The sequence below is a fragment of the Podarcis raffonei genome, chromosome 10, assembly GCF_027172205.1.
Source record: "Podarcis raffonei isolate rPodRaf1 chromosome 10, rPodRaf1.pri, whole genome shotgun sequence".
NCBI classification, from domain to species: domain Eukaryota; kingdom Metazoa; phylum Chordata; class Lepidosauria; order Squamata; family Lacertidae; genus Podarcis; species Podarcis raffonei.
The window spans coordinates 62177448-62202644 of record NC_070611.1 but is presented as its reverse complement, the minus strand read 5'-3'; the positions used below and the strand labels follow the sequence as shown (position 1 = coordinate 62202644).

Here is a 25197-nt window from a genome sequence, read left to right as displayed (position 1 = left end):
TTCTGGCTTGCTTTTCAGCTGCTCCCTGGGGAGGAGACTGACACTTTTGTTTGTATGTGCGCTACAAGGGGGGGGGGGGGTCCGGAAAGGGCCAAACGGGAGAGAGAAAGAAAATGCAAGCCGCGGCGTTTCGTTGGCAACGGCCTGCGCTGTTATGACGTCGGTGACGTCGGGAGCCGAGTGTGACGCGGCCCATTGTGTGACGTCAGGGAGCTCCCCAGCTGCGCGCCCGTGGGGAGGCACCGCGTCCGCCCCCGCGCCTCCATCGCCTCGCGGACACCGGCGAGGGCGGTCGCGCCTCCGGGCAGGAGCCTGGAAGACCTTCGGGCGGGCGGGTAGGCGGGCTATGCCGCGCTGGGAGCTGCTGAGACCATCGCAGTAAGGAACAGGCGCGAAGAGTAGGCGGAGGAGGCAGGACCACCAGCAGCAGCAGCACCATGGAGAATAAATATCCTTCCTTCAGGGGCGCGGGAAGGGAGCCACTTCGCCCACTCCGTCGTGGAATCAGGGGGCGAGAAGCCCCCATGGAGAGATGAGGGAAGAGGTTCTCCTTGGGGTCCTCAGCAGACGCCCCCCAGCATAGGAACCAACTCCTAGGGTCTGAGGTTCCTTTGACACCCCCCCCAAATCTTTGACGGAACATTATTCAAATAGTGTGCATCTGCTGCTTCATGTGGTCGGCTATGCAGGCTAGGCCAATATTTTACTCTAGTTGGCACCCTGCTCCCCAGACATAAACAGAGAATAAATTCAGTAAGCCAGCAACTTTATGCACATTCAACTTGGGTGCGTTCAGCTTTAGGCGCGGATTAGAATTTTTAAATTTTTTTGAATTTTAAATTTTTTTAAAAGACTTTGGTGATGCCACCCGCCATTTCACCCAGCATGTCGTTGACGAGACACAATTTTGGCTTTTGGCGCGATCCCTGGGGGTAAGTTGCAGGCTTACTGTAGATCACCATGAGCTTTGCACCCTGCTTTCCACCTCTCTTGGAGCACCTGGGAAACATGTCAATCACTCTGTGCATTTTTTTTCCTTTAAAAAAGAACAAGCATAAATGAACAATTTATGGGAGAACACAAGTAGGATTAGCTGTCCATACACCCCTGCAGTGGCGTAGCATGGGGGGTGCAGGGGGGGCCGGCCGCACCGGGCGCAACATCTGGGGGTTAGGGTTAGGGGGCGCAAATCCACGGGTTAGGAGGCGCAAATCCACGGGTTAGGGGGCACAAATTACTTGCCTTGCCCCGGGTGCTGACAACCCACGCTACGCCACTGCACCCCTGCCATGAGACCTTGAGGCAAGCACCCCCAAATTCGGCCCTCCAGATGTTTTGGGACTACAACTCCCATCATCCCTAGCTAACAGGACCAGTGGTCAGGGAGGATGGGAATTGTAGTCCCAAAACATCAGGAGGGCCAAGTTTGGGGGTGCCTGCCTGAGGGATGCTGCTCCCTGCTTCCTCAGTAAAGCCCACTCCCTGCTTTCTTCAAACGGATAATGTGCCCCAGAACTTAACCTGTCACAAGCTACCTCCTCCCACACATGGCATTTAATAAGTTGCCTGGTCAGCAGAATGATAATATAGTATATTAATGTTGAAGACTATGACGGGTACCCAAAGGAGGACGTCTCCAGTGGGAGAGATTCCACAAGCAAGCAGTGGAATCCTAGTAGCAGTTCCCTTTAACCTGGTAAATTTTTAGGATCCACGTTTTTTCTGTGATTGTAACATGTACCGTCTTTTTTGCTCTATAAGACTCACTTTTTCCCTCCTAAAAAGTAAGGGGGAAATGTGTGTGCGTCTTATGGAGCGAATGCAGGCTGGGCAGCTATCCCAGAAGCCAGAACAGCAAGAGGGATTGCTGCTTTCACTGCGCAGCGATCCCTCTTGCTGTTCTGGCTTCTGAGATTCAGAATTTTTTTTTTCTTGTTTTCCTCCTCCAAAAACTAGGTGCGTCTTGTGGTCTGGTGCATCTTATAGAGCGAAAAATATGGTAAATTGTTTTATACCATTTTTTAACTTAGCATTTGAATTAAGCCACCTTGAGTCCTAGAATGGGAATAAGGTGGAGTAATAACAATAACAAACAACAACAACAACAACAACAACAACAACAACAACAATAAGCCACCTACGACTTTAGGGTGAAGGGTAGGTAAATAACCCAATCTCTTAAACAAAGGGAGAACCAAAGCTGAGAGTTTCTTATCCACAGTTACATTACTAAGACGCCCAGATGCAAGTACACAGTAAGCACTTGAGCCCAGTTCCCTTTCGGGGGACAATGCCAGCCACAAAGCGAAGTGACTCTCCAAAATGACCTCCCCTCCTTCGCCAGCTTTCCCTTATTACCAGCTTTCTGTTGTAGAGTTCTCTTCTTTCATACACTGAAGTCTCATCTACTTGTACAGAAATGTGTTGTTTCTAGTCTACGGAAAGGTTCCCTGTTTCAACGCACATGCCACACTATGTTTATAGAAGGGGCGAATTTGTCACCTCTCCCATGAAAGGAACAATTTCCTCTTGCAGGGATCCTTTGCCTGGAATGCTGCTATTCCGCAGACATCTTTAGAACCTGATCCACAACAATGTTTAAATAAAATACTTGGATCTAATTAATTCTGCCCCCAGCTCCTGCTTCACAAGTGGGAAATGGACTGGGCCATTTGCAAAAAAAAGAAGGGGAAAAAAGCATATAGTGGCTCCTTGCCAACATCAGTCACTTTTTTTTGAACTGGAAAAAAAGAGAGAATGCCAAAATTAGCTGGAAAATTCCTTAATTTGCTTTTCTGTACATGGTTCATGGACCTCATCTTTGATGAATTTAGAGATGGCAAGATCAATCTAGATAAGACCTTGAAACTGCTAAATAAGTTTGACGTCAGTTACGACTACGTTCATGTGAAAAAGGTGTTTAAGGTGAGAAAACCATGTTTGTATTAAGAATATATAGTAGTATCGGTGGTCAGTGGACCATAGCTGTCTAAGTAAACTTACTACATGCCAACAGGACTTCCAGACTAAAGTTCTTTAAGAGCAGAAAATGTATTGCTTCTAGGCAAGTTGCGTTATTACTGTGTAATTAAGGACCTATCTTTTCACCCATGAGCAAGGGCCCTTGGTTTTTCTTTCTTTCTTGGGTAGTGTTTCCTTTTCAGAAACCAATTATTGATCATTTGGGATGGGTTGGTAACATCTGTCTCACCTGTTGAACCTCGTATAGTTACATGAGAGGTTTAATTCTTCTGTACGCTTGCCTTCTAGAGCCCTTAATGGTCTTAGAAACAGAGATGTTTGGAAGCTTAAAAAACACACTCAATACTGTTTCCCTTCTGATTATGGCTGTTCTTATATTCCAGTGGAGTCTTATATTCCAATGGCTGTGACAGGAGGATGGAGAGCTGAGAGGAGAGAGGCTTGATCGGATGATGAGCCCTATAACATGAGTTTGAAGTGGATGAATTGGCTGGGCTCCTCTCTCTCCCCTTTAATTATTCTGATTAAGCCAGTAATTGGCATATAGGATGGGAGATGAAGAGGTCAAACTGAAGACTTATTCTTCTAGATCTGCTTTTCAGCTATGTGAACGTAACTAAATTAGGTCCCAGATTTTAATTTAAGGTGCAGCATGTAACCTACGGGTACCTACGGGACCGCCTCTCCTGGTATGCCCTGCAAGGGACCTTAAGGTCCACAAATGACAACACTTTGGAGGTCCCAAGTCGCAAGGTGGTTAGATTGGTCTCAACTAGGGCCCAGGGCATTTCAGTACTGGCCCCAACTTGGTGGAACGCTCTGTCACAAGAGACTAGGGCCCTGCGGGACTTGACATCTTTCCGCAGGACAGAGCTGCAAGACAGAATTGTTCCACCTGGCCTTTGGTTTGGACTCAGTCTGACCCTTATGTTTCCCTCCCCTTATGGTTTTGATCTATGGGCTACTATTAAAATGAGGCTGCATTTTAAATTGTATTTTGACCCATAATTTAAATTGGGTTTTTTTCTTTCTTTTCTTCCCCCCCCCCTTATGTTTTTATTGTAATTTTACTGGTGTTAGCTGCCCTGAGCCCGGCTCTGGCCAGGGAGGGCAGGGTATAAATAAATTATTATTATTATTATTATTATTATTATTATTATTATTATTATTATTACCTAACAATGCCCGTTCACTTTTCACTTCACTCCCCTACTGGCTTGCCCTCACAATCACGAAGGCTCACAGACTGACTCTAGTGAATTAATTTTATAATGAAATGATTTTAGAATGTTGTACTATTTTATTGTTGTTACCCGCCCTGAGCCCGGCTTCGGCTGGGGAGGGCGGGATATAAATAAAATTTATTATTATTATTATTATTATTATTATTATTATTATTAGTGAGTGTTTCTTAGAAAAGCTTCAAACTATGTCAAAGTGCTCATCGTTTTGGTGTGAATACTGCCACATAGTGCTTTATTTATATTTATTGCCAACTCTTCTTTTTTTTAACATAGAAAAATGACAAACAGAAGTCTGGACTTATTACCATGGAAGATTTTAGGGCAATTTATCGAACGCTTCTGCACCGACCGGAACTTCACGAACTCTTCAGCAGCTACTCGCCAAACAAAAAAGTTCTAACAGTATCAAACCTGTGTGACTTTCTTAGAAAGGAACAGTTTGAACTTGATGTTAATGAAGCAAGAGCTGTGTCACTCATTAATAAGTTTGAACCCATTGACGAAGGTACACTAAAGTTTTAACGTTACAGTTTAATTAGTTTGGAACCATAGCTTTTAGTGTGTTGGTAATGATATTGAACATATGAGTAATAATGAGTATGTAGACAGTCGCAATGTAGCCTTTGTTTTCCCAAGAGAAAATGTTGTTTTTATGCAGAAAGCTTGTCAGTTTTCTAAATTTATTGTCTGCCCTGGACATTCAGCCAGCTCCAACAATAGCGAGGAGGTTAAATGCATTCCATCTAGTGCCTGAGATTGTGATTCCTGCACCGTTATGAGCACATCTAATGAAGACCAGGGCTGACATCTATTTCTGCAGCCATTATCTTTTGGTGGAGAATGGGGGAGCAATGGTGGATGAGGCTTGCCCTCCACATCCAATCATAAGTGCTACCCATGCTTATTGCATCATTCAGGATTCCACGAGAACGGAGTTTCCCAGGCCCTTAGCCAGCCTAAAAGTTTTGGTGAGGACATCAGAAAAGTAGAGGTTGGGCAGTTTATCTGGTCTGCAGGCCTTTTCACAATCAAACTAAAAACTCTTTTTATTTAACCCTGATTTTTGCAGCTTACTTACATTACTTACTTACATTACTTACATTGCAACTTACTTACATTAAAAAAAAATTCCTAAGCAAACAACAGTTGTTGCTTTTCTTGCCACCACTTTGCAAAAAAAGGTAAATAATAATAATAATTCAAGAACAACAACCCATTACTATTAGGAATAAGCTACAATGGGAGTGTTCTTATAGTATATAACAAAAGTTTTCTTGTCTTCGAAGCTGCAAAGGTAGAACAGGTTCATCCAAAAGCAATGCTTTAGTCATGTCCATGTTATAACCCTAAGAACAAGATCGGCTTTATGTTCACTGTAACATTAACAATTGCTGCCGACCTAAAAACTGATGTTAATGAGATGCATTGCAGTTCTGCTTGAAATTATTGGTGCTGCTTCATCCAAAAGGCCAGCTCTGGGAAATGCAGGCCCATAATTTTTGAGCCCATCTGCAAACTGTGCTAATGATGGTCGTTCTTTAATAAGGAATTTTGCCGACTCAGGTTCCAATTTTAAGTTTTCTAGCTTTTTACAGTTGTCCAAGTGATGTTTTAATATTTTACATAGTGGATTCAAATTGTTCTCATTTCCAGGCTGGGACAAACTCTTGTAAGCTATAGCTGTAATTAACCAGTGTACTGTAGCTGTTAGAGTGTTGGGCTAAGACCCAAGAGACCATGGTTCAAATCCTTACGTGGGGATGAAGTGCACTGTGTGTAGCCTTCGGCCAGTTCTTGCCTCTCAGCATAACCTACCTCACAGGGTTGTTGTGCGATGAAATGAGGCAGGTGAAAACTATGCTTGCCACCTTGAGCTCCTTGGAGAAAATCTGGGATATAAATGTAATAGCTAACTAGCCTCTCTCCTTGAATATACTTTCTAATTCACGAGTGCTATGGCAAAGGTGCCACCATGTTACCTGTAACAGGAGTTGCTGTTTCAGATTTATTTCCAGCAAAGCAGCTTACAAATGCTTGCTTTGAGGTCACGGTGAGAATAGGTAAAGGACCCCTGGACGATTAAGTCCAGTCAAAGTTGACTATGGGGTTGCAGCGTTCATCTCGCTTTCAGGCCAAGGGAGCCAACATTTGTCCACAGACAGTTTTCCAGGTCATGTGGCCAGCATGCTTCTGGCGCAATGGAACACCATGACAGAAACCAGAGTGTACAGAAACACTGTTTACCTTACTGCCGCAGTGGTACCTATTTATCTACTTGCACTGGTGTCCTTTCAAACTGCTAGGTTAGCAGAAGCTGGGACAGAGCAACAGGAGCTCACCCTGTCACAGGGATTCAAACCGCCGACCTTCTGATTGGCAAGCCCAAGAAGCTCAGTGGTTTAGACCAGGGGATTTGTATTTTCCTCAATCAAGGGAAAGCATAACTTAATTTCACCACACCTCTCAGCAGAGCACGTAAACCAACCAACCAACCAACCAACCAACCAACCAACCAACCAACCAACCAACCAAGAGACCATTTGCTTAGCATGCAACCCCTTTAATCCTGCTGCTTCCATTAATTGACTCCTTTTTGGCCTAGCAAGCAGAGACACCTGAATCCCACCTCCCTGCTTTAGCCTTTGCTCTTCATTGGATATACTAGCCAGAGAGCGGGGAGAGAACAGCAACTCCTATTTAGAGGCAATGTGGTGGCACCTTTAACCTCATTTGTCAGATTGGAAAATTCCGCCTACCTTCTGAGTTTGCGGTTGGTGAATTTAGATACCTCAGAACAAATTGACCTGTCAAGCTTCTTTTCCTCCTTTAAAAAAGTCTCCCTCCTGGATCTCGTAACATGATTTTTTGTGGTAAGCGGATTTCACTGCTGCAGTACCCCCAAAATAATAGCACCTGTACCTGTAAGAAAAAAAGCAGAAATGTTCCTGTATAATTAGATAGATAGATAGATAGATAGATAGATAGATAGATAAATAGGGTGGGCTGAGGAATTTTAGGGAAACCCAGCTCCCTGCCCCCCACCTGGCTAACAGGCATGGAGTCTTCTGCTGTGGTGTTGTTTCTCTGAGTGTGGCAATTAAGTGTAAAGCCTTCAAAACTGCACCTACTGTATTTTCTTATGCATGTTTGTATGAACACAGATGGTGTTAATTCATCAGATTATGGTGGCAATTTATCACATTCTTCATTGTTGCTTTCTGGAAGAAAGAAAAGCGCAACCTAAAAAAACAAGGAAAAAATGTACATTTATATTTCTTTATTGAAACATAAGCAAAAGATTATTGCCGTTTGTATAACATGAGATCAATTTGTACAACTGTCTAAGCATTCTCCTATTTTCTTAGACTATGTGAATAATTGTTTGTATTGCTTCTGCTTTATTATTGTTTGTAGTTCTTTTTGCATTATTCTTATATTCTTTGGATAGTCTTAAAATAGATAAGTTGTTTATAATTCGAATAAACCAGGACTAATTTGTATGCATCATGTGAGTAAATGTTCCGTTCAGATACTAAGTGAGATCATGCATGTGTTGTTTCAGTTAATGATAAATGATGACGATAACCTTATTTGGACTGTTCTTCCTACATTAGCCTGCTGACTGATAATTTTACCTTTTAGAATCTGTTTAGATTGTAACAAATGCAACTTGATAAAACACTGGTAACAAAAGCACAAAACAGCTAAATGTTGGTTGATGGGATTTAGCTAAATAGTCTACTAATCTTGTATGAAATACATTTGATGTCTTGCCTTGTATAATGAGTGCATTAAACAATTTCTCTGTTACAATTCTCAGCTTTTAAAATATTAGTTTATAGTGTTCTAGTTACAGCATAACTTTACCGTGTGATTTTCAAAAAGCAACACTGCCCACAAATAAACACATTTTTAACGCTCTGAATTTCTTACCTCTTCATTGTTGAAGACCTCATTAATTGGGATGGCATTTGTGCATTTACAGCACTTTGAGGAATAGTGGGTGAGTTTGTTTTTGCAAAACAGCACAAACAGATATTGCACTGAATATTGCTTACCTGAGTTGCTAAACTGGTAACAGTTATATTAGAGGAGATTTCTTCTGTTCTTCAACTCATTTTAAAGACACTTGAAACTATTCAGTACTACTAGCAACATGATCATGGAGGGATATTTGAAGCCTCTGCACACTTTCCAACTAGTCAATATCCTTCTTAAACTGTGGTACCCAGAACTGGACACATTAGTGTAGGTCTTATTTAATGGAACTTTCTCCTGGATGAGTGTACATAGGTTTGCTGCCTAAGAGATTCGTTCTCTGTAGCAGGCGTGGGGAACTTGTGTCCCTCCAAATCTTGCTGGGCTGTAGCTCCTATCATTCTTGGCTGTGCTGGTTGGGGGGTTGATGGAAGCTGAATTCCAACAACATCTGAAGGGCCAGAGGTTTCTTTCCCCTACTCTATAATAATATCTAACTGGCTTGCAGCATTCCTATGCACATTGACTTAGGAGGAAGACCCACTGAACACACTGTGACTTAATTCAGACTACACATACCTAGGATTGGACTGTAGGGCAGCTAATTTGCATGGGATTGCAGCCCCAGGCCTTAAAACCTTGTTTTGATGTTTGCTTGAAACATTTTAAGTAGAAAAGATCATTTTAGAACTACATAGTATCCCAGGTGCCAAATTCCCTATTCATGTGATATTAGTACACTGCGCAGAACTTGAAAATCATCTTTTTTGGTTTTCTGGGGCAGTTTTTGTTTTGTTTTGTTTTTTGCGTGAATGCTAATCCAGGTTCAGAGATTAGAATCATGATTACCTTGGGGATTAGGAAGTAGCTACTTTCCACCTTGTGCTGAGAAGACACATATTTTTCCTTCTGTCTCAAAAGCAGTTTTGATAACAGCAGCACACCAAAGGCTAGAATGGTCTCTACCGTGAGAAAGAGCCCTGTGGAATACATAGGTTGCTGACCTCCGATGTTCAAAAACTCTAATGAGTTTAACTTGAACTGTCTTTTCCCCACCCTTTAACAGGATGACTTGAGGGATCTAAATTGTTATTGTTCGGTACCCTTTAGTACGCTGCAGTTGTACTTTCAAGCTTTGTCAGTGCGAAAGGTGATAAAATATCAAAGTGCTCTAAAATGTATTTTTATTCATTCCCCCCCATCTAGTTTGATCAGTGTGCTGACAATGAGACAGCCTTACCTAACCTGGCTGGTGCTCTCTAGGTGTTTTGGATTTCAGATCCCATCAGCTTCAGGCCCCATGCTGGCTGTGACCGGTAGGCATCCCAGTCCAAAACATCTGGGAGGCACACTGCTTTAAGAGGACAGGTCCTCATCCTGATGAGCTTCCAGTCTAAAATTCAGCAAAGAGGAAGAAGGGGAGGAAGAGGCAAGGATGCAGAAGGAAAAAAAATATACAATTGTTTCAATTGCATGTGCTCAGCCTTGGTTATAGGCTTAGTAATAATAATAAAATAATAATAATAATAATAATAATTTATTTATACCCCACCCATCTGGCTGGGTTTCCCCAGCCACACTGGGTGGCTTCCAACAAAACACTAAAATACCACAACCTATTACACGTTAAAAGCTTCCCTAAACAGGGCTGCCTTCAGATGTCTTCTAAAAGTTTGGTAGTTATTTTTCTATTTGACATCTGGTGGGAGGGCGTCCCACAGGGTGGGTACCACAACCGAGAAGGCCCTCTGTCTGGTTCCCTGTAACTTTGCTTCTTGCAGCGAGGGAACCACCAGAAGGCCCTTGGCGCTGGACCTCAGTGTCCGGGCAGAACGATGGAGGCGGAGACGCTCCTTCAGGTATACTGGCCTGAGGCCGTTTAGGGCTTTAAAGGTCAGCACCAACACTTTGAATTGTGCTCGGAAACGTACTGGGAGCCAATGTAGTTGCTAAATACAATTGAAATCTATTATTGCTCCCCGGGAAATGATCATTCAAGCCCAATGATCATGTGACCCCCCTCACAGTGCTATCTGGCCCTTGCGACTCTTTTCAGACTCTGTCTCCACCCCAGGCCACACCTCTGACTGGTCATGCTCTCAACCTTCCTCAAGTATTTTTATCTAGTTGACTGTTTCTACGAGCTGTGATAATGCCTCTTGCCTGCTTCGATTAAGTGTATGTTTGTGTGTATGCATAGTAACCTCTAGTATTCGCATGGGTGGAATATAGCCTACTGTACAAGAGTCACATCTATTTGCTCTGCCTACTGGTCACACCCGACAATGTCATGTGCCCCCCCCAAAGGTTGCCAATGAAGTAACATGGCATTCAGGCTGAAAAAGATTCCCCCATCTCCTGATACAGAAGAGAAGTTTCTCGAGCAGGCACTAGGACAACATCAAGTAGGCTGTAGTCCTTCTGTTGCTTGAAGGAAGGAAAACACCACTCCAGTGAATCTCTGACTCCACCTTGGAGTGCTGTCGAAGAAAGGACCATTGTCCTCAGCTGAAAGGTGTTTCTGTCCCGGCCCCTAGTTGCTGAAGAACAAAGATTTGAAGGAGGATTCTTTCTAAACATAGCTGTCAAGCATCCCTTATTTGGCGGGACAGTCCCAGCGCCATGTCCCGCTGCTGTCCCTTATTGATGAGGCTTCATTTGGCTGCTGGCTGGGCTTTCTGCCTTTGGCTCGGAGGGGCTCAGAAGTTGAACATACCTGTGCCCGGAAAATCCCTTATTTTGGCTGCTGATCCCTTATTTTCGAGGCTGCTAGTCCCCTATTTTCAAATCTGTAAGTTGACAGCTATGTTTCTAAAGGCTTTGATGTTTAGATTACTGCGGTACATGTGCGCATTGCTAGTTTAAGGCACCTCAGGAAATACACAAAGTCAATCCAAAACAGAGCTACAAAAAGGCAAGTGTTCTAACTCCCAAAGCTATAAATGTTGACCCGACACTGATCCTTGTTATCCTATATGTAGGAATGGGGCACAACTTAGTTCAGTAAGTGTTCCCGCAGTCTCTCACTAGTCCTAGTTGGTGGAACTCTCTGTTCCCTTCTTATTTGGCACCTCCTAGATCTGGGTGACAGGGGAGGTGTCTATGCTGTCTGAAAGGTGGCAGGGACCGGCAAAACATTCCCACCTGGAAAGGCAGAGCTGCTCCCAGTGTTTGATGGTGCTGGGGTGGGTGGTGCGCCCAGCACTATGAAAGTGTCAGTCAGAGGCTCCAACAGCTGTGGAGAGGCAGGTGGGGGAAACAGAGGGAGATGGGGCTTGCAGCTCTTGTTGCAGAGATGGATGAGATGAGATCATAGGTTGATGGAACCCCACACCAGATCCTCACTATCAGGCTGCCCCACACCTGGGAGAGACTCCTACATCCCATGGGAGCCCTCCTGTGGGTCCTCCATTGGCCTGATTTGGCCAGCCCACGGTAGTTTCTGAGGGAACACTTTGACCACACCAAGGTCCACCCACTGCTGACTGACATATATGCAATAACCAGACACCTAAGTTTCTAGAGTGTATCCAGCATTGATATGTGTCTGCTCCCCGCTCTCCCATTATTGGATTTGTACGGACATTGTGTTTGTTACATTTAATTATTTGAGCATTAGGTTTTCTCCTGTGCTTATGGTGAACAGTGATTCTGAGGAGGTCTACAGCCCAGTGCCCCCTCAGAAACACCTTTATATGATCACAATGACTGTTTCTTGAATGTTGTTGTTGTTTAGTTGTTTAGTCGTGTCCGACTCTTCGTGACCCCATGGACCAGAGCACGCCAGGCACTCCTCTCTTCCGCTGCCTCCCGCAGTTTGGTCAAACTCATGCTGGTAGCTTCGAGAACACTGTCCAACCATCTCGTCCTCTGTCGTCCCCTTCTCCTTGTGCCCTCCATCTTTCCCAACATCAGGGTCTTTTCCAGGGAGTCTTCTCTTCTCATGAGGTGGCCAAAGTATTGGAGCCTCAGCTTCAGGATCTGTCCTTCCAGTAAGCACTCAGGGCTGATTTCCTTCAGAATGGATAGGTTTGATCTTCTTGCAGTCCATGGGACTCTCAAGAGTCTCCTCCAGCACCATAATTCAAAAGCATCAATTCTTCGGCATCCATGGACAAATAAAACAGGCTTCTTGAATAGAACACCCCCCTCATGTCTCTTTGTTGCTTGATATATAGTAAGAGTAAGTAGGTTTGTCCTTCAAAGAAAAAAAAAATCCCACAGAATGCCCCCCAAATTCTAGTATACCTGTATACTAACTGTTTGGATCCTGAGCTGATTGTGACTCCCAGACTCTAGTTAACTGCTTTCTATTTGTCTAATAGTGTTAGAAGCAATTCCCTTTCCTCTGTGTTTGAGTGATATTTATCGTTTAAATAAATCATTGCAATTGGTGTAGTGGGCGGAACCCTGGATAATAGCCTTGAACACTCATAGCTCCATATGACATGTGCTATTATTATTGCTTACTTTTATAGCACCAAAAATATACTAAGCTCTTTACAAAAGGGTCGGATAAACAGGTCCCTGCCTAAAGCAGCTTCAATAGACATGAATCATAAAAGAATTTGTGTGGGGCACAGGGGTGGAAAGGAGGGAGCGGGAATCATAAAAATAATAGCACATTTAATACAGTGAAAAGCACAGTTTGGGTTGCAAAAATGTAGTTTTATCATTAAGCTTTGCAATATAGGGAGTCAACAAAGAGGAAAGGACACACACATCAGTGAACTGCCTGATCCTAATCATAGTTACATGGAAGAATGGCCCACTGATTTCAATGGGGTTTCTTTCCAAGCAAGTATGTTTAATATTGATGTCTTAGGTACCTTGGGTTAAGAACTTAATTCGTTCTGGAGGTCTGTTCTTAACCTGAAACTGTTCCTAACCTGAAGCACCACTTTAGCTAATGGGGCCTCCTGCTGCCGCCTTGCCACCGGATAACGATTTCTGTTCTCATCCTGAAGCAAAGTTCTTAACCTGAGGTACTATTTCTGGGTTAGCGGAGTCTGTAACCTGAAGCGTATGTAACCCGAGGTACCACTGTATTCCTGATTTTTAGTAGAGTGTGATGCAACACTGTCATAACCACCTTCACATGCGAGTTATGCGGCAAAAGGATACAAGTTGAAGCATCTACGATATATTTCAAAAAGTTGTTTGTATGTTTGCTGGGCATTTGTACACCTCTTACGATATCAGTACCAAATTATTGTTCCCGAGGTCAAGGAGGAGGTTTTCATCTGTGCCTGGATACAGTTGGGTGCCATTTTGGATCCTGAAGGCAGACTGAACCTTTCAAAACTGCACTGATTTTAACCAAAGTTTGCATGGTGGTTCTTGAGATGAAGGTGCAGGGTTTTGACTACAGCTGGACACAATTTTGTGTCCTGCTATTGTGCCCTGAGCCTTTCAAAACTGCACAGATTTTAACCACTGATTTCAGAACTGCAATGATTTTTCTGGTTTCTTAGAATTCCTGAGCAACGCCGGGCACAAGACTGCTAGTTTCTTTCTAAAGAAAGTGATGGAGGTGCCAAATCGGCTCAGGGGAGTAAAGCGGGGGTGGGGAACCTGTTGGATGCCAACTCCCATCAGCCCCTGCAAGGATGGTCAATGATCAGGGATGATGGGAGTTGTAGTCTGGCTATATCTGGAAGGCCCCGGGTTCCCCATCCCTGAAGTATAGAGTAAAAAGCTGGAGATGTTTGACAAAAGAAGAGTTCTTATGCATACCGAAGAGAAGACAGGAAGATAAATAAAATGCCCAGACTGGAATGAGACAAGAAATCACCAAGAAAAGGTAATATCCAAAAGTAACGAGAGACTTAATGGTAAGTATGAAAACTGGTAGCACATATAAAGAAACTGAGCTGAAATGGGAGTTTAGGGAAAGAGTCATGGGGAGGAGAAGTTTCAGCTGTGAGTATTCTGAAGATTTGTAACGGATAGATAGAAAATAATAGTTTATTAAGAGTGGATAGTTAATAATAGCTTATTAAGAGTGTATGCATAACAAATGAATAAATAATATTGCTTTTGCGCATTAACAAAGAAGTTGGGTTTCTGCGAAAGTTTTAAGATGAGGGGAAAGACCAGAAAACACAGCATTAATACAGTTTAGTTATAAGAAATCCAATTGAAAAGGCTTTTATTTTTGTAATGGAAATAGGACAAAAATTGTGTCATTGGTTTCTAAGCAGCGATATGACAAATACATGGTAGCAGTATTAACCTGGTGTAGACTTCAAGGATTGCATTAATACAGCAGTGACTTTCATATGTTCTTTTTTACAACAATCCTTTATATGTTCAGTGGTCTGCCAAGGAACCACCACATGTATTAGAAACAGAATTGGCTAATTCTTGTATGTGGAGGATTCTGGGGTGGGGCATACTGCAGCATGTTTATCAGTTCATTCTTGGTGCTAAGGTCAGACCAGTAGAGTCACATCTAGAGATGTGGGATAAATTTGATTCAGTTTGCATTTAAATATACCTAATAACAAACTTTCCAAAACAACACACAAACCAGAACATCCTTCAAAATTCACACTTTCTGATTTTTGCAATGCACTTCTCCAGCCATGTAATGTGTAAAAAAATAATAATAATACATACACTTGGATAACACGTGCATGAAAATGCACGTATTAGCAAAATATAACATACAAATATGTGTTACGTTCGGGGAAATGGCTTTGCAAAAATGCGTACGTTAGGCAAAATTGCAAATGTGTATGTTAGGAAAAATATGCATTAAAAGGCTGGTGAATTTTCCTTTTTTTTTTTTGAAAACTAAGATAAAATTGCAAACTGATGTGGAAATGTGGAGATTTGAGCTTAAGACTGATAGAATGAGAAAGTGAAAGAAACTGAACTTGACATATGGGTCTATGTCTAAGCACACGGTCAATCTGTGTGGAAGCACCTTGGAACAGGAATGAACAGACTTCTGTTGGGGAATCTGCTCTGGTTTTGACTTGAACCTACCTGAGCCACATGCAAAATGGCAGCTCAAGGGGTGGAGCTAACTGCTTACTGAATCCCATGTGCCATTACACTGGGTGGCTGGGTGGGGCTTAACTTCCCATAATGTTAAGTGCACAGGGTGCAAATTCATCTGCATTTAGTATTATTTTAACACTCTGTGCTAGGAGGGGAGGGGGAGATTTTAATTAAGACTGCAGAGTGGAGAGAGAGGGTAGGCTTAACTCTTGCCTTCCCAGCTGCAATCCTCACAGAAATGGACCCTCATCTTGCCCCAGAGGTTAGAAAAAGCTCCCATTGGGACAACTGAACTAATCGGCAGGCCAAAGATTTTCATCGGGTGGGAAGGGCTAAACTTCTCTTTCCTGCATGCTGTGTTCCTGATTGGAGACCACCTCATGCTTAGTATTATTTTCTTTAATGTAGGAAAAGCTCTCTGCTGCACATCTAAATGCAGCGTGTTGAAATTAGGCTCTCCGTTGACCTGCATGTACCGATACAAATCTTAAACCTGAGTCAAATCAAGGATTCTTTTTGCTGCTGGTATTGATAAGCAACTGGGAACCAGAAACTTTTGCTGATCTACTGCAAATCATCCAGTGATTACCACTACGCTCAAATGTACCAAGTGCTTCCCTGTGGCTTAGCAGTGCAAGATTAGTCAAGGTGACCAAAACGTTTTTCAAATGGGGCAGAGCCGCTGATCTGCCATGACTGATCTCCTCATCTTCTGATGTGCTTCTGGACGAACCACCGGGTTCCCCCAGAATGAACATTACAATAGCAGAGCTTATTATGACTAAGCACATGAACTAACATGGCTAAGGTCTGGTTCCTGGCTTGTGCACATTACACTAGCTTCTGGTGATTGTTGTGTCATTAAATAAAGGCATGAATAAGCATTCAGCTTATGCATGTTCAGCTTCAGATCATAGCCAAGCACCAGGTGAAATTCAGGGGCACACATTCGTAGTGTGAGTATTTCCAACATCTGTTTAATTCCAGCATTAAAAAAACAACACGGTGGAGGTATCTGAGCAGTTTTAATTTTACCCCCCCCCCTTTAATGTTCCCACTTTAGCAAGAAGCCAAAGGGAGATGACCTTCGAAGGCTTTATACGGTACATGCTTTCGGAAGAGTGCAGCATCTTTAAACAAAAGCACCGGACGGTTTACCAAGATATGAACTTCCCATTGTGTGACTACTTTATATCATCGTCACACAATACCTACCTGATACAAGACCAGCTTGTAGGGCCAAGTCACCTGTGGGGCTACGCCAAGTATGTACATTTATTTGTGGGGTAGGGCAGGGGAGAGGTGAGGCCAATAGGGTGTGGAGTAACAAAACTGTGCAGAAGTGTGTTGCGTTTCCTAATGGTGTTCTTTCTCCATATTTAAAATAAACACAAATGTTTGCAGCCGTTGAAGAAAAAATAACTTGGAAAAATACCTATGGGTTGTATTATTGCGCTCATTGAATGATTTCCGCTCAGGCAATGGAACGTCTGTTACTCCCCCCCAACAAATCTGCCCTGGAGAGTTGGTGGGATTGAGGGGGTACAAAGGAGGAAAGTTCCATTGCATGTATGGACATCATCCTGCTGGTGCAATAATGACTTCATTGGAAGCAAGTCTGTGGCTGAGCTAGAACTGAAATAGGGGTGGAATATAGATACATATAAAAACTGCTTCAAAAATGGTTTTCTTAAAAATAAAAAAATACATTGCATTTTCCATAAGGCTGGCCATCGCCATCTAATGTCACATTGTATATTGCTTTTAAAACACCCTTAAAATGTTTTATTTGCAGCTGTATAGGACAATGGCAGAAAATTATTCTTTTGTTCTGATTTAGTGCTTTCTGAACTTTGGGACTCTTTTGAACCCCTTTTGGCGTCCCACCCAGTGCCTACAGTGTGCCCTATGGCCAAACGCATGGGAAATCTTGTGTACAATCTTGTGGCTGGTGGCCTTTCTGTTCCTCCATTTGCTTATCCTTTTGGTGCTAGCATTTTGTATTGTGAGTGGCAAGCACAAATCCCATGGCTTTTTACCATGAGTACCCGTGGCATCATGGCAGATCACTGTGGCACCATTGGCAAAACCATGTGATTTGTCCCAGGCAATAATTGCGCCCGGTCCTTGTCTCTCTCCCCCTCCATCTGTTTTGCAGCAAGGTTGCCTTGCTGCTTCATTGGAAGAAAGTGTGGCTGGGAAACCTCAGCTTGCAGGAGTAGGTTCCCTTAGCTCACATTGCTTTAGCAGGATTGGTTACTCAGAATTGGGCCCACAGATTTAAGAATGGCAATCCAAGTCAGTTATTAAGTTAGCCCTTCACAGTTGCAAGGAAACCTCCAGTCAAGAGGTAGATGGTGCACCCAGTTCCTGCTCCGGAAAGGTTTGTACACAGCCAGAGTTTGGAATTCAGAGTCATCTGAAGTTTGTGGATTTCATAAGCAGGAATAATTCTTCTGAAATTGCCTCCCAGGATCCTAAATGTCCCAAAATATCATCTGGGTCTTGCAATGACAAAAGTTGGTCCTCTCAAGACTTTGGGGACTTGGGAATATCATGCTGCCCAATGAATTTTTGCATCCAAATCCTTGCTTATTGTGTGGCTTTGGATAAGTCACAATCCTACCTCACAGGACTGTTGTGAAGATCAAATGGGATTCCCCTAAGCTGCCTTCGAGCTCCTTGGATGAAAGGCAGGATATGGATAGATCAATATGATGACTAAATAAAGAGTTACATCTTAGCCTATAACTCAGATGTAGGTACAGTCACAACATGACCTTCGATGTTATTTTTGGTGTTAAATGGAATTGGTTGAAATTGTCAGTCAGGTAAATAGGGGCTTCCAGCACAGAGTTATACCTCTATCTGAATACACAGAGTGATGGCCAAGGGTGGGTCCAATTCAGAACTGTAAATAAGACTGTGGCTCTCTAATATTTTCATATCTCTATGGCAGTGCAAACTGCTTCGGAGAAGATCTGTTTTCTTAAAAACTGTGGATCATCAAAATGTGTGCTACCCTATCTGAGCTTCTAGCAGAGTGCAACTCCGTAGCTAAACAAGAATTATTTGGAAAGCAGAAAGCAATATGAGTGCTGATGAATGGGACACAGATCTTTTTATTGCCTTCTCTTCTTCTTCTTCTTCTTCTTCTTCTTCTTCTTCTTCTTCTTCTTCTTCTTCAATTTAAAGTTCCCTAAAGAAGGGATGCCGCTGCGTAGAAATTGATTGTTGGGATGGTCCAAATAATGAGCCTGTGGTTTATCATGGACATACCTTGACGAGCAAAATTACCTTCAAGAATGTCATCGATGTGGTCCACAAGCATGCCTTTGAGGTAGGTGCATGTAGTTGGTCAAAAGCTCTGAAAAATGTTCACAGGGCACTGTAGGGTACCTACTTGTCCCACAGCAGTATCAGATGACTCTGAGGGTGGGTAGTCTGCTGACCTATGAGAGCCTTATACGATGCTGTCAGCTGACCTACAGAAAGCATAAAACAGATCTTAGATGTGACACATGGCAGGGCTGGATAACAGAAACAAAAATACAGTGGTAGCTTGGTTTATGAACTTAATCCATCCGGAGGTCCGTTCTTAAACGAAAGCATTCTTAAACCAAGGCATGCTTTCCCATAGCAGTGAGGGGACTCAGTTTACAAATGGAACACACTCAACAGGAAGCGGAACATGTTCTGCTTCCAAGGCAAAGTTCACAAACCAAAACACCTAGTTCTGGGTTTGCAGCGTTCTTAATCCAAGTTGTTCATAAACTAAGCTGTTCTTAAACCAAGGTACCACTGTAATTCCTTTGTGAAAATTACTGTGGGCAGAACAGCACTGTGCAGTGAGGAAAACCTTGCTATGTTTCGAGAATGGCTGCTTGTTGTAACAATTTTGGCCGCATTTGTGTGACTGCTGTTTATTTATTTGCTTATCTGAAGATTTCTCAATCGTGAAAGAGAACTAAGTTGTTCACCAATATTTATTAAAGCAATATTACATTGAGCCCCCAGTTCAAACACAGCCAATTCCCACTTTCATATTGTCAAAGCCACCAGAGATCAAATTCACATTCCAAAACTGGGGAGCGTCTCTCCAAGAAACCAGCGGGAAGCTAAATGGCGTTTCTGTGTGCTGCTCTGGTTCACCAGAAGCGGCTTAGTCATGCAGGCCACATGACCCGGAAGTTGGACGCCGGCTCCCTCGGCCAATAAAGTGAGATGAGCGCTGCAACCCCAGAGTCGGCCACGACTGGACCTAATGGTCAGGGGTCCCTTTACCTTTAATATGTGGCAGCTGCAAGCATTTAAAAAGGAAACAGAGTCACAAATCCCAGATGGGCATGGACGAGCTCTTGGTCATGCCTAACGTGGCCCTTGGAATCCTCCTAAGAACATAAGAAGATCCTTCTGAACCATCCAGTCCAGCATCTTGTTCTCACAGTGGCCAACCAGATGCCTGTGGGAAACCCACGAGCAGGATTCAAGCACATAAACACTCTCCCTTCCAGTGGTTTCCAGTAACTGGTTTTCAGAAGCACTGCTATCATGACTACTAGCCATTGATAGACCTCTCCTCCATGAATTGGTCTAACCTTCTTCTGAAGCATTCTAGGTTGGTGGCCATCACTGCCTCCTGTGGGAGCAAATTCTATAGTTCAACTTTGCTCCTGATCATTATCTGCGACTGAGCATGTATTTTCCCCTCACGAAAGTGATTCAGGGAGCAATCCTTACCCCTGGTGAGCAGCAGTAGGACAGTGCAGCAGTATTCCTGCTGCTTGCACCACCAGTGGCAACAGCAGTGTTGAAGAAAGGCTGAAGTAGCAACAATTTGCCAATGGCTTAGTGTCTAGAGCAGCGATTATCAGCCTGTGGGTCCCCAGATGTTGTTGGACTACAACTCCCATAATCCCTGAGCTCTGGCCTTGCTAGCTAGGGGTGATGGGAGCTGTAGTTCAACAACATCTGGGGACCCACAGGTTGAGAAAGACTGATCTAGAGGATCCTTGGCTAGTTCAGATCTGCTCCTAAATTACCCCTGAAACACCCCGTTTAGGGTTTACACTGACCATTGCCAGCAGTAGCTTCCTTCCACCCAAACTTCTCCTATGACAGTTGTGGATTCTCCCCACTGGTAGAGGCCAAAACAGCCAGGCAGTTCTGGGTGGTGGGATGCCCATGACACATTCAACTACCCTTGAGCTTACGTGGGTTGAGGTTTGGATTCTTCTGTTAATGGACTTCCTCAGTTTCAAAAAGGGGAGGGATACCAACAGTCTTTATGTTAAATTTTCAGGCATCAGATTATCCCCTTACACTATCTTTGGAGAATCACTGCAGTGCTCCACAACAGGAGAAGATGGCTGGCCATTTGCTAGACATTCTCAGGGATACCCTCTGTACTTCAACACTGGATGACAGCATGCCATCTGAACTACCCTCTCCAGAGGTAACATCCCACCCCCCAAACCCAACATTATTATTATTATTATTGTAAAATATGGTGTTTTGGGGTGTTTTGTTGTGTGTCAGTTTGTGTGTGTTTGTGTGCAAGCTCTGCAACTGTTGCGCACATTTGCAGCATAATGATTATTCAGAGTTTGGAATATCTTCGTCATAAAAAATGAGATTGGGCAGGGGGAAATGAGATGGTGCTCACAGGGCTTGTGATCAATATCATTCTTGTTCCAGCCCATTCTTCCACTTCCACCCCTCCTCTCACCATAGCTCATTCCGGAGCCTTTAAAACTGTGAGTGAAATGAAGTAGTGTGGTACAGTGGTTAGACAAGGGATTGGGAAGCCATGGCCCTCCAGATGTTGGAAGACTGCAGCTCCCATCAGTCCCAGCCAGCATGTCTAGTGGTTGGGGTTTATCAACATCTGGGGTGTCGCAGGTTAGCCACCATGGATTAGACTGAGGAGACCCAGGATCAGATCCTCACCTGGCCATGAAGATGAGGGACGGCCTTGTGATGGTCACAATTTCCCAGCCTAGCCTAATTCACAGGCTAGTTGTGAGGATAAAAATGGGGAAGGGGAAGAACCACTTATGCCATCTTTAGCTTCTTGGAAGGATATAAATATTGCAAGTATGAGAGGGCAGAGGAGCCTGTGTTGCATTGATTGATAGACTGCTTCCTGTATAGGCTACACATTGCCCACCCCCCTTCTTCAAACAAATTCAAATATGATTGTTTTCCAGGTAAAACAAATAGTCAGATGTGAGACATTCCAAGCTATAGACAAGCCATGCTGATATCTCAGGAACAACACATTGTCCTTGAGATGACAACATGAGGCTACATGCAGTGTTGGTGTGCAACACTTGAGTTGTGCTGCCTGAGTTTCTTCACACATGCACGGTGCTGCAGTCCTGAAGAAAGGAACACACTTGTGTAAACTGACTCATAACTATGGCTCCCTTGCTTGCTGAATTGTTCCTAGAGCTATATGCTTCTCAAAATTTAATATTTAATATTTAATATTTTTTTGGAAGCTGCCCAGAGTGGCTGGGGAAGCCCAGCCAGATGGGCGGGGTATGAATAATAATAATAATAATAATAATAATAATAATAATAATAATAATTAAATTGCACTCAGATTGTGGGTGGAGAAATGCCACCAGGCTTCTCTAGGAGAAGGAGAATTTATCCAACAAGTCTCAAGGGTGGGGCTCACCACAAGCAGTGGTCATAGCACAGCGTCTTTCTTTAATTTGCAGAAAGGGGTGGAATGGATAACCATGGTTTCCTTTTCATTAGCCCAAAAGCTAATCCCTACATGCAAGTCGAATCTCCATGACATAATGCTGGTCGATGACTTGGAGGTGAACAAATGAATGGCTTCTGGGGTTTGAAAGGGAAAGCCATGGTTTCCTTTTCATGGTGTCTGCTGGTTTGGTTTGCATAATGTTTCCCCAGAGTGGACACCTGAACAAAAAGGGTTTTTGTTCCTGTACGGTTGTGTGGTTTATTGTGCTGAATGCCCTCAAATTTCTTCCCGCAGCAACTGAAATTCAAAATCTTGATAAAAAATAAGAAAGTCGGAACTCTGGAAGAAACCCTGCAACGCAGAGGCCAGAGGTGCCTGGGCCAAATAGCAGAACTCGAGGAGGTCATGGAGTCAGAGGATGACCTTATTGATGAAGACCCTAAAGCACAGTTGATCAAGAAGCCGCTTGCTCGATTGGCCTCAGCACCCAAGAAGGATAAGAAGGGCAAGAAGGTAAACATACCTTCAGTTAGAGGTGGGGGAGGAATAAGATTTTGTTTGCATTTCAGTGAGAAAGTAGCTAACTCACACTTCTTGAACCAAAACATGGACAGAAACCCAGCTATCCTTTGAAATGCACACTTCTCTGATTTCTGCAGTGCAGTTTTCTAATCAAACATTGTGTACTAAAATGCATATATTGAGGGAAATGTGCATATATTGAGGGAAAGATGTGTGCAGCAGTGAAAACAACATTAAAATGCATTGCATTAGTGCAAATTGCTTGTAAAAATGTGCATATTAGTAAAAGATATACACAAAATGTATTAATCAGAGGTGTTTTTTTATCGCAAATTGCTTGTAAAAATGCGGAGAACAAAATTTAAGACTGGGAAAATGAGAAAGGAAGAGAACTGAAATTGATAGATTCCTCTATCCTTAACCTCCAGCACATCAGATTTTTGCAAAATCAGCAGCCACGTTGCCTGTCTCAGTGACTATTAACTGATGGTTGGTGTTCAATGAACAGGGCATCTTAGCTATTCAGTTATACAAAAGCCCCAGGAGACAATCACCTCATATTTCTCACTCTGCAAGGCTGTAATGCTTTTAAACTTTTTATTCACAGACTCATAAGGTTAAAGTCGCCATGTTGCTGTCAGAACTTGTGATATACACAGCTTCCCGGTCTTTTGTCAGCTTTGAAGATTCAAAGGAGAAGCAGAAGTTTTATCAAAATAATTCCATCGGGGAGGTGAAAGGACAAAAACTTATAAGCAAGAGAGGTAATTTACAAGATTCTAAAATTGACACTTGCTGCTATTTGCTTCTTTAAACTATTGGAAGAACTAAACTTTATGCATGGCACAATACAGAATGGTATTTAACTAAGTCCCACTTAGAGTAGACTTATTGAAATTAATGACTCTTGAGTTAGTCATGTCCATTAACTTCAACGGGACTAGATGGATGCCCATTGAGTCCCAGTGGGGAAAAAGCAATAATAATAATAATAATAATAATAATAATAATAATAATACCCCAATGTGTTTCACAGTCAGTGCAGTTTCCAGAATACCTTTTGCAACCAGATTGTAAGCCTCTATGCTTGGGAATAAGTCATACTGATTTGACTGGAACTTATTTCCAAGTAAGTAGGCTTAAACTTGCAACATGCAAGAGAATCAGGCCTAAGGACCCTCTTGTAGACGTCATTCAGTGGGATTTACCTCCAGATAGGTGAGCATAAGATTGCATCTTTGTGGTATTACTGGTCTTTGCCGTACTCTACTGCATCAAGAGCTAAATCCAATCAAGAGGTCTTTACTGGTTTACTGTTTGCTTCTGCAAAGAAGTCGAAGTGCTGTCTATGGAATAAAACTCTAAATAAATAGATATTTATTTGTTTCAGCCACTGGCCTTTGCAATCTGCACAAAACATAAAATGCACACATATGTGAACCACTAAGCAGGGAAAATTACCAAACTCAACTGAGACACCAGTCATTTGCTTCCAGATCTAAGCATAATAGAAATATATACAAGTATAAATACTACTGAGTGGGTAAAATTACTAAAATCAATTAGAATTTTAAAATGATACAATTTAAAACTCTGGGCACTTTGGCAGCCCTTATTTTAATGGAGGTTGCTATGAATTTTGCAGGTTTTTTTCCCCTTCCTGCTGTCAGCAGCTTATATTGATCTGCAAGGAGAAAAGTCATTGTAATAATTAGCTGGGTACCCCAGCTGAGACAGAAATAATGGAGTGATTAACTCCTTGTGTGGATCTCTCTATAAAGAGCAAAATAACGTGAACCATTATTTGGGTACTACCGTCTCCAGAAACTTAGGGCCAGGAGCTATCGGAGGATTTGCCTTCTCCCACAGAAGCTCGGCCATGTTATAAGATCTGCTTCAGAGATCATTCTAAGGATGCTTCTCCCCACCTTCTGAGATTAGGCAGGAGGCGACAGGTCATTCATTCCCCTTGGTGCGAACATCCTGGAACATCCTCAGAGGCTGCTAACCTTGCTGTCCTTCAGACATTGGGTTGATGTTGTTTGCTCATGTACTTGGAGGACGATCTGTTTCACCGCCAGGGACGGCGCTTGAGGATTTTGATCTTTGTGAATTCTGATATGACCTGACTTGTTCTGCACTTCCTGAACTAAAATGCAGATAAGAACCTTGCAGTTCACCCTCTTGATTTTACACTTCTCTGAAGCTTGGGGTGAACTTGTCAGCTCAAAAAAAGTATAAAAACCTCTTTAGAAATGCTTATTTTTGCGAGAGATAGTTTTTGGGTATATGCCTTTAAGTGCAAATGTTCAAGTAGGGATTTTAAAAATCTGCATGAAGGTTTGCACCTAAATTTCCACCTGAATTGTGGAACTTCTCCTCTGCCGAAGTGTGTTGACTTTCTGTCTCCATTATACAGCTTTTGAGTTAAGATGCACCTTTTTACCTTGGCCTCTGGCAATTGAAGCATTTTTGTTTTACGGTCAACCCCCTTTTTATTGAATGTATACTGTTCTTTTACATTTAGAATGTCCCCACACCCGTGTTATAACTGTAAAGTTTTTAAATCTATTGTTATAATTCTATACTAATTTGTTATAACCAGCCCTGGGACATTTATGGTAAGGGGTGTGGGCAAGAATATCTCTATCACCTGTATCTCTATCATTATCTGTCTCTGTCTCGCTCTTTATCTTTATCTCTCTCTCTCTCCCTACACACACACACACACACACACACACACAC

The 25197-nt window shown here is 42.9% G+C and overlaps 1 protein-coding gene across 1 annotated transcript in view; it reads left to right on the top strand.

Moving 5' to 3' along the window:
* Window positions 1-324: 324 nt before the first annotated feature.
* The window catches only part of LOC128422271 (1-phosphatidylinositol 4,5-bisphosphate phosphodiesterase zeta-1-like), a 42881-nt gene continuing 18008 nt past the window's right edge, over window positions 325-25197 (top strand). The window contains exons 1-8 of the mRNA XM_053406061.1: window positions 325-450; window positions 2804-2925; window positions 4500-4731; window positions 16276-16477; window positions 18408-18552; window positions 20515-20667; window positions 22225-22443; window positions 23060-23216. Of these exons, the coding sequence (XP_053262036.1) occupies window positions 438-450; window positions 2804-2925; window positions 4500-4731; window positions 16276-16477; window positions 18408-18552; window positions 20515-20667; window positions 22225-22443; window positions 23060-23216 (1243 nt within the window). The 5' untranslated portion in view covers window positions 325-437. The remainder of the gene's footprint in view (window positions 451-2803; window positions 2926-4499; window positions 4732-16275; window positions 16478-18407; window positions 18553-20514; window positions 20668-22224; window positions 22444-23059; window positions 23217-25197) is intronic.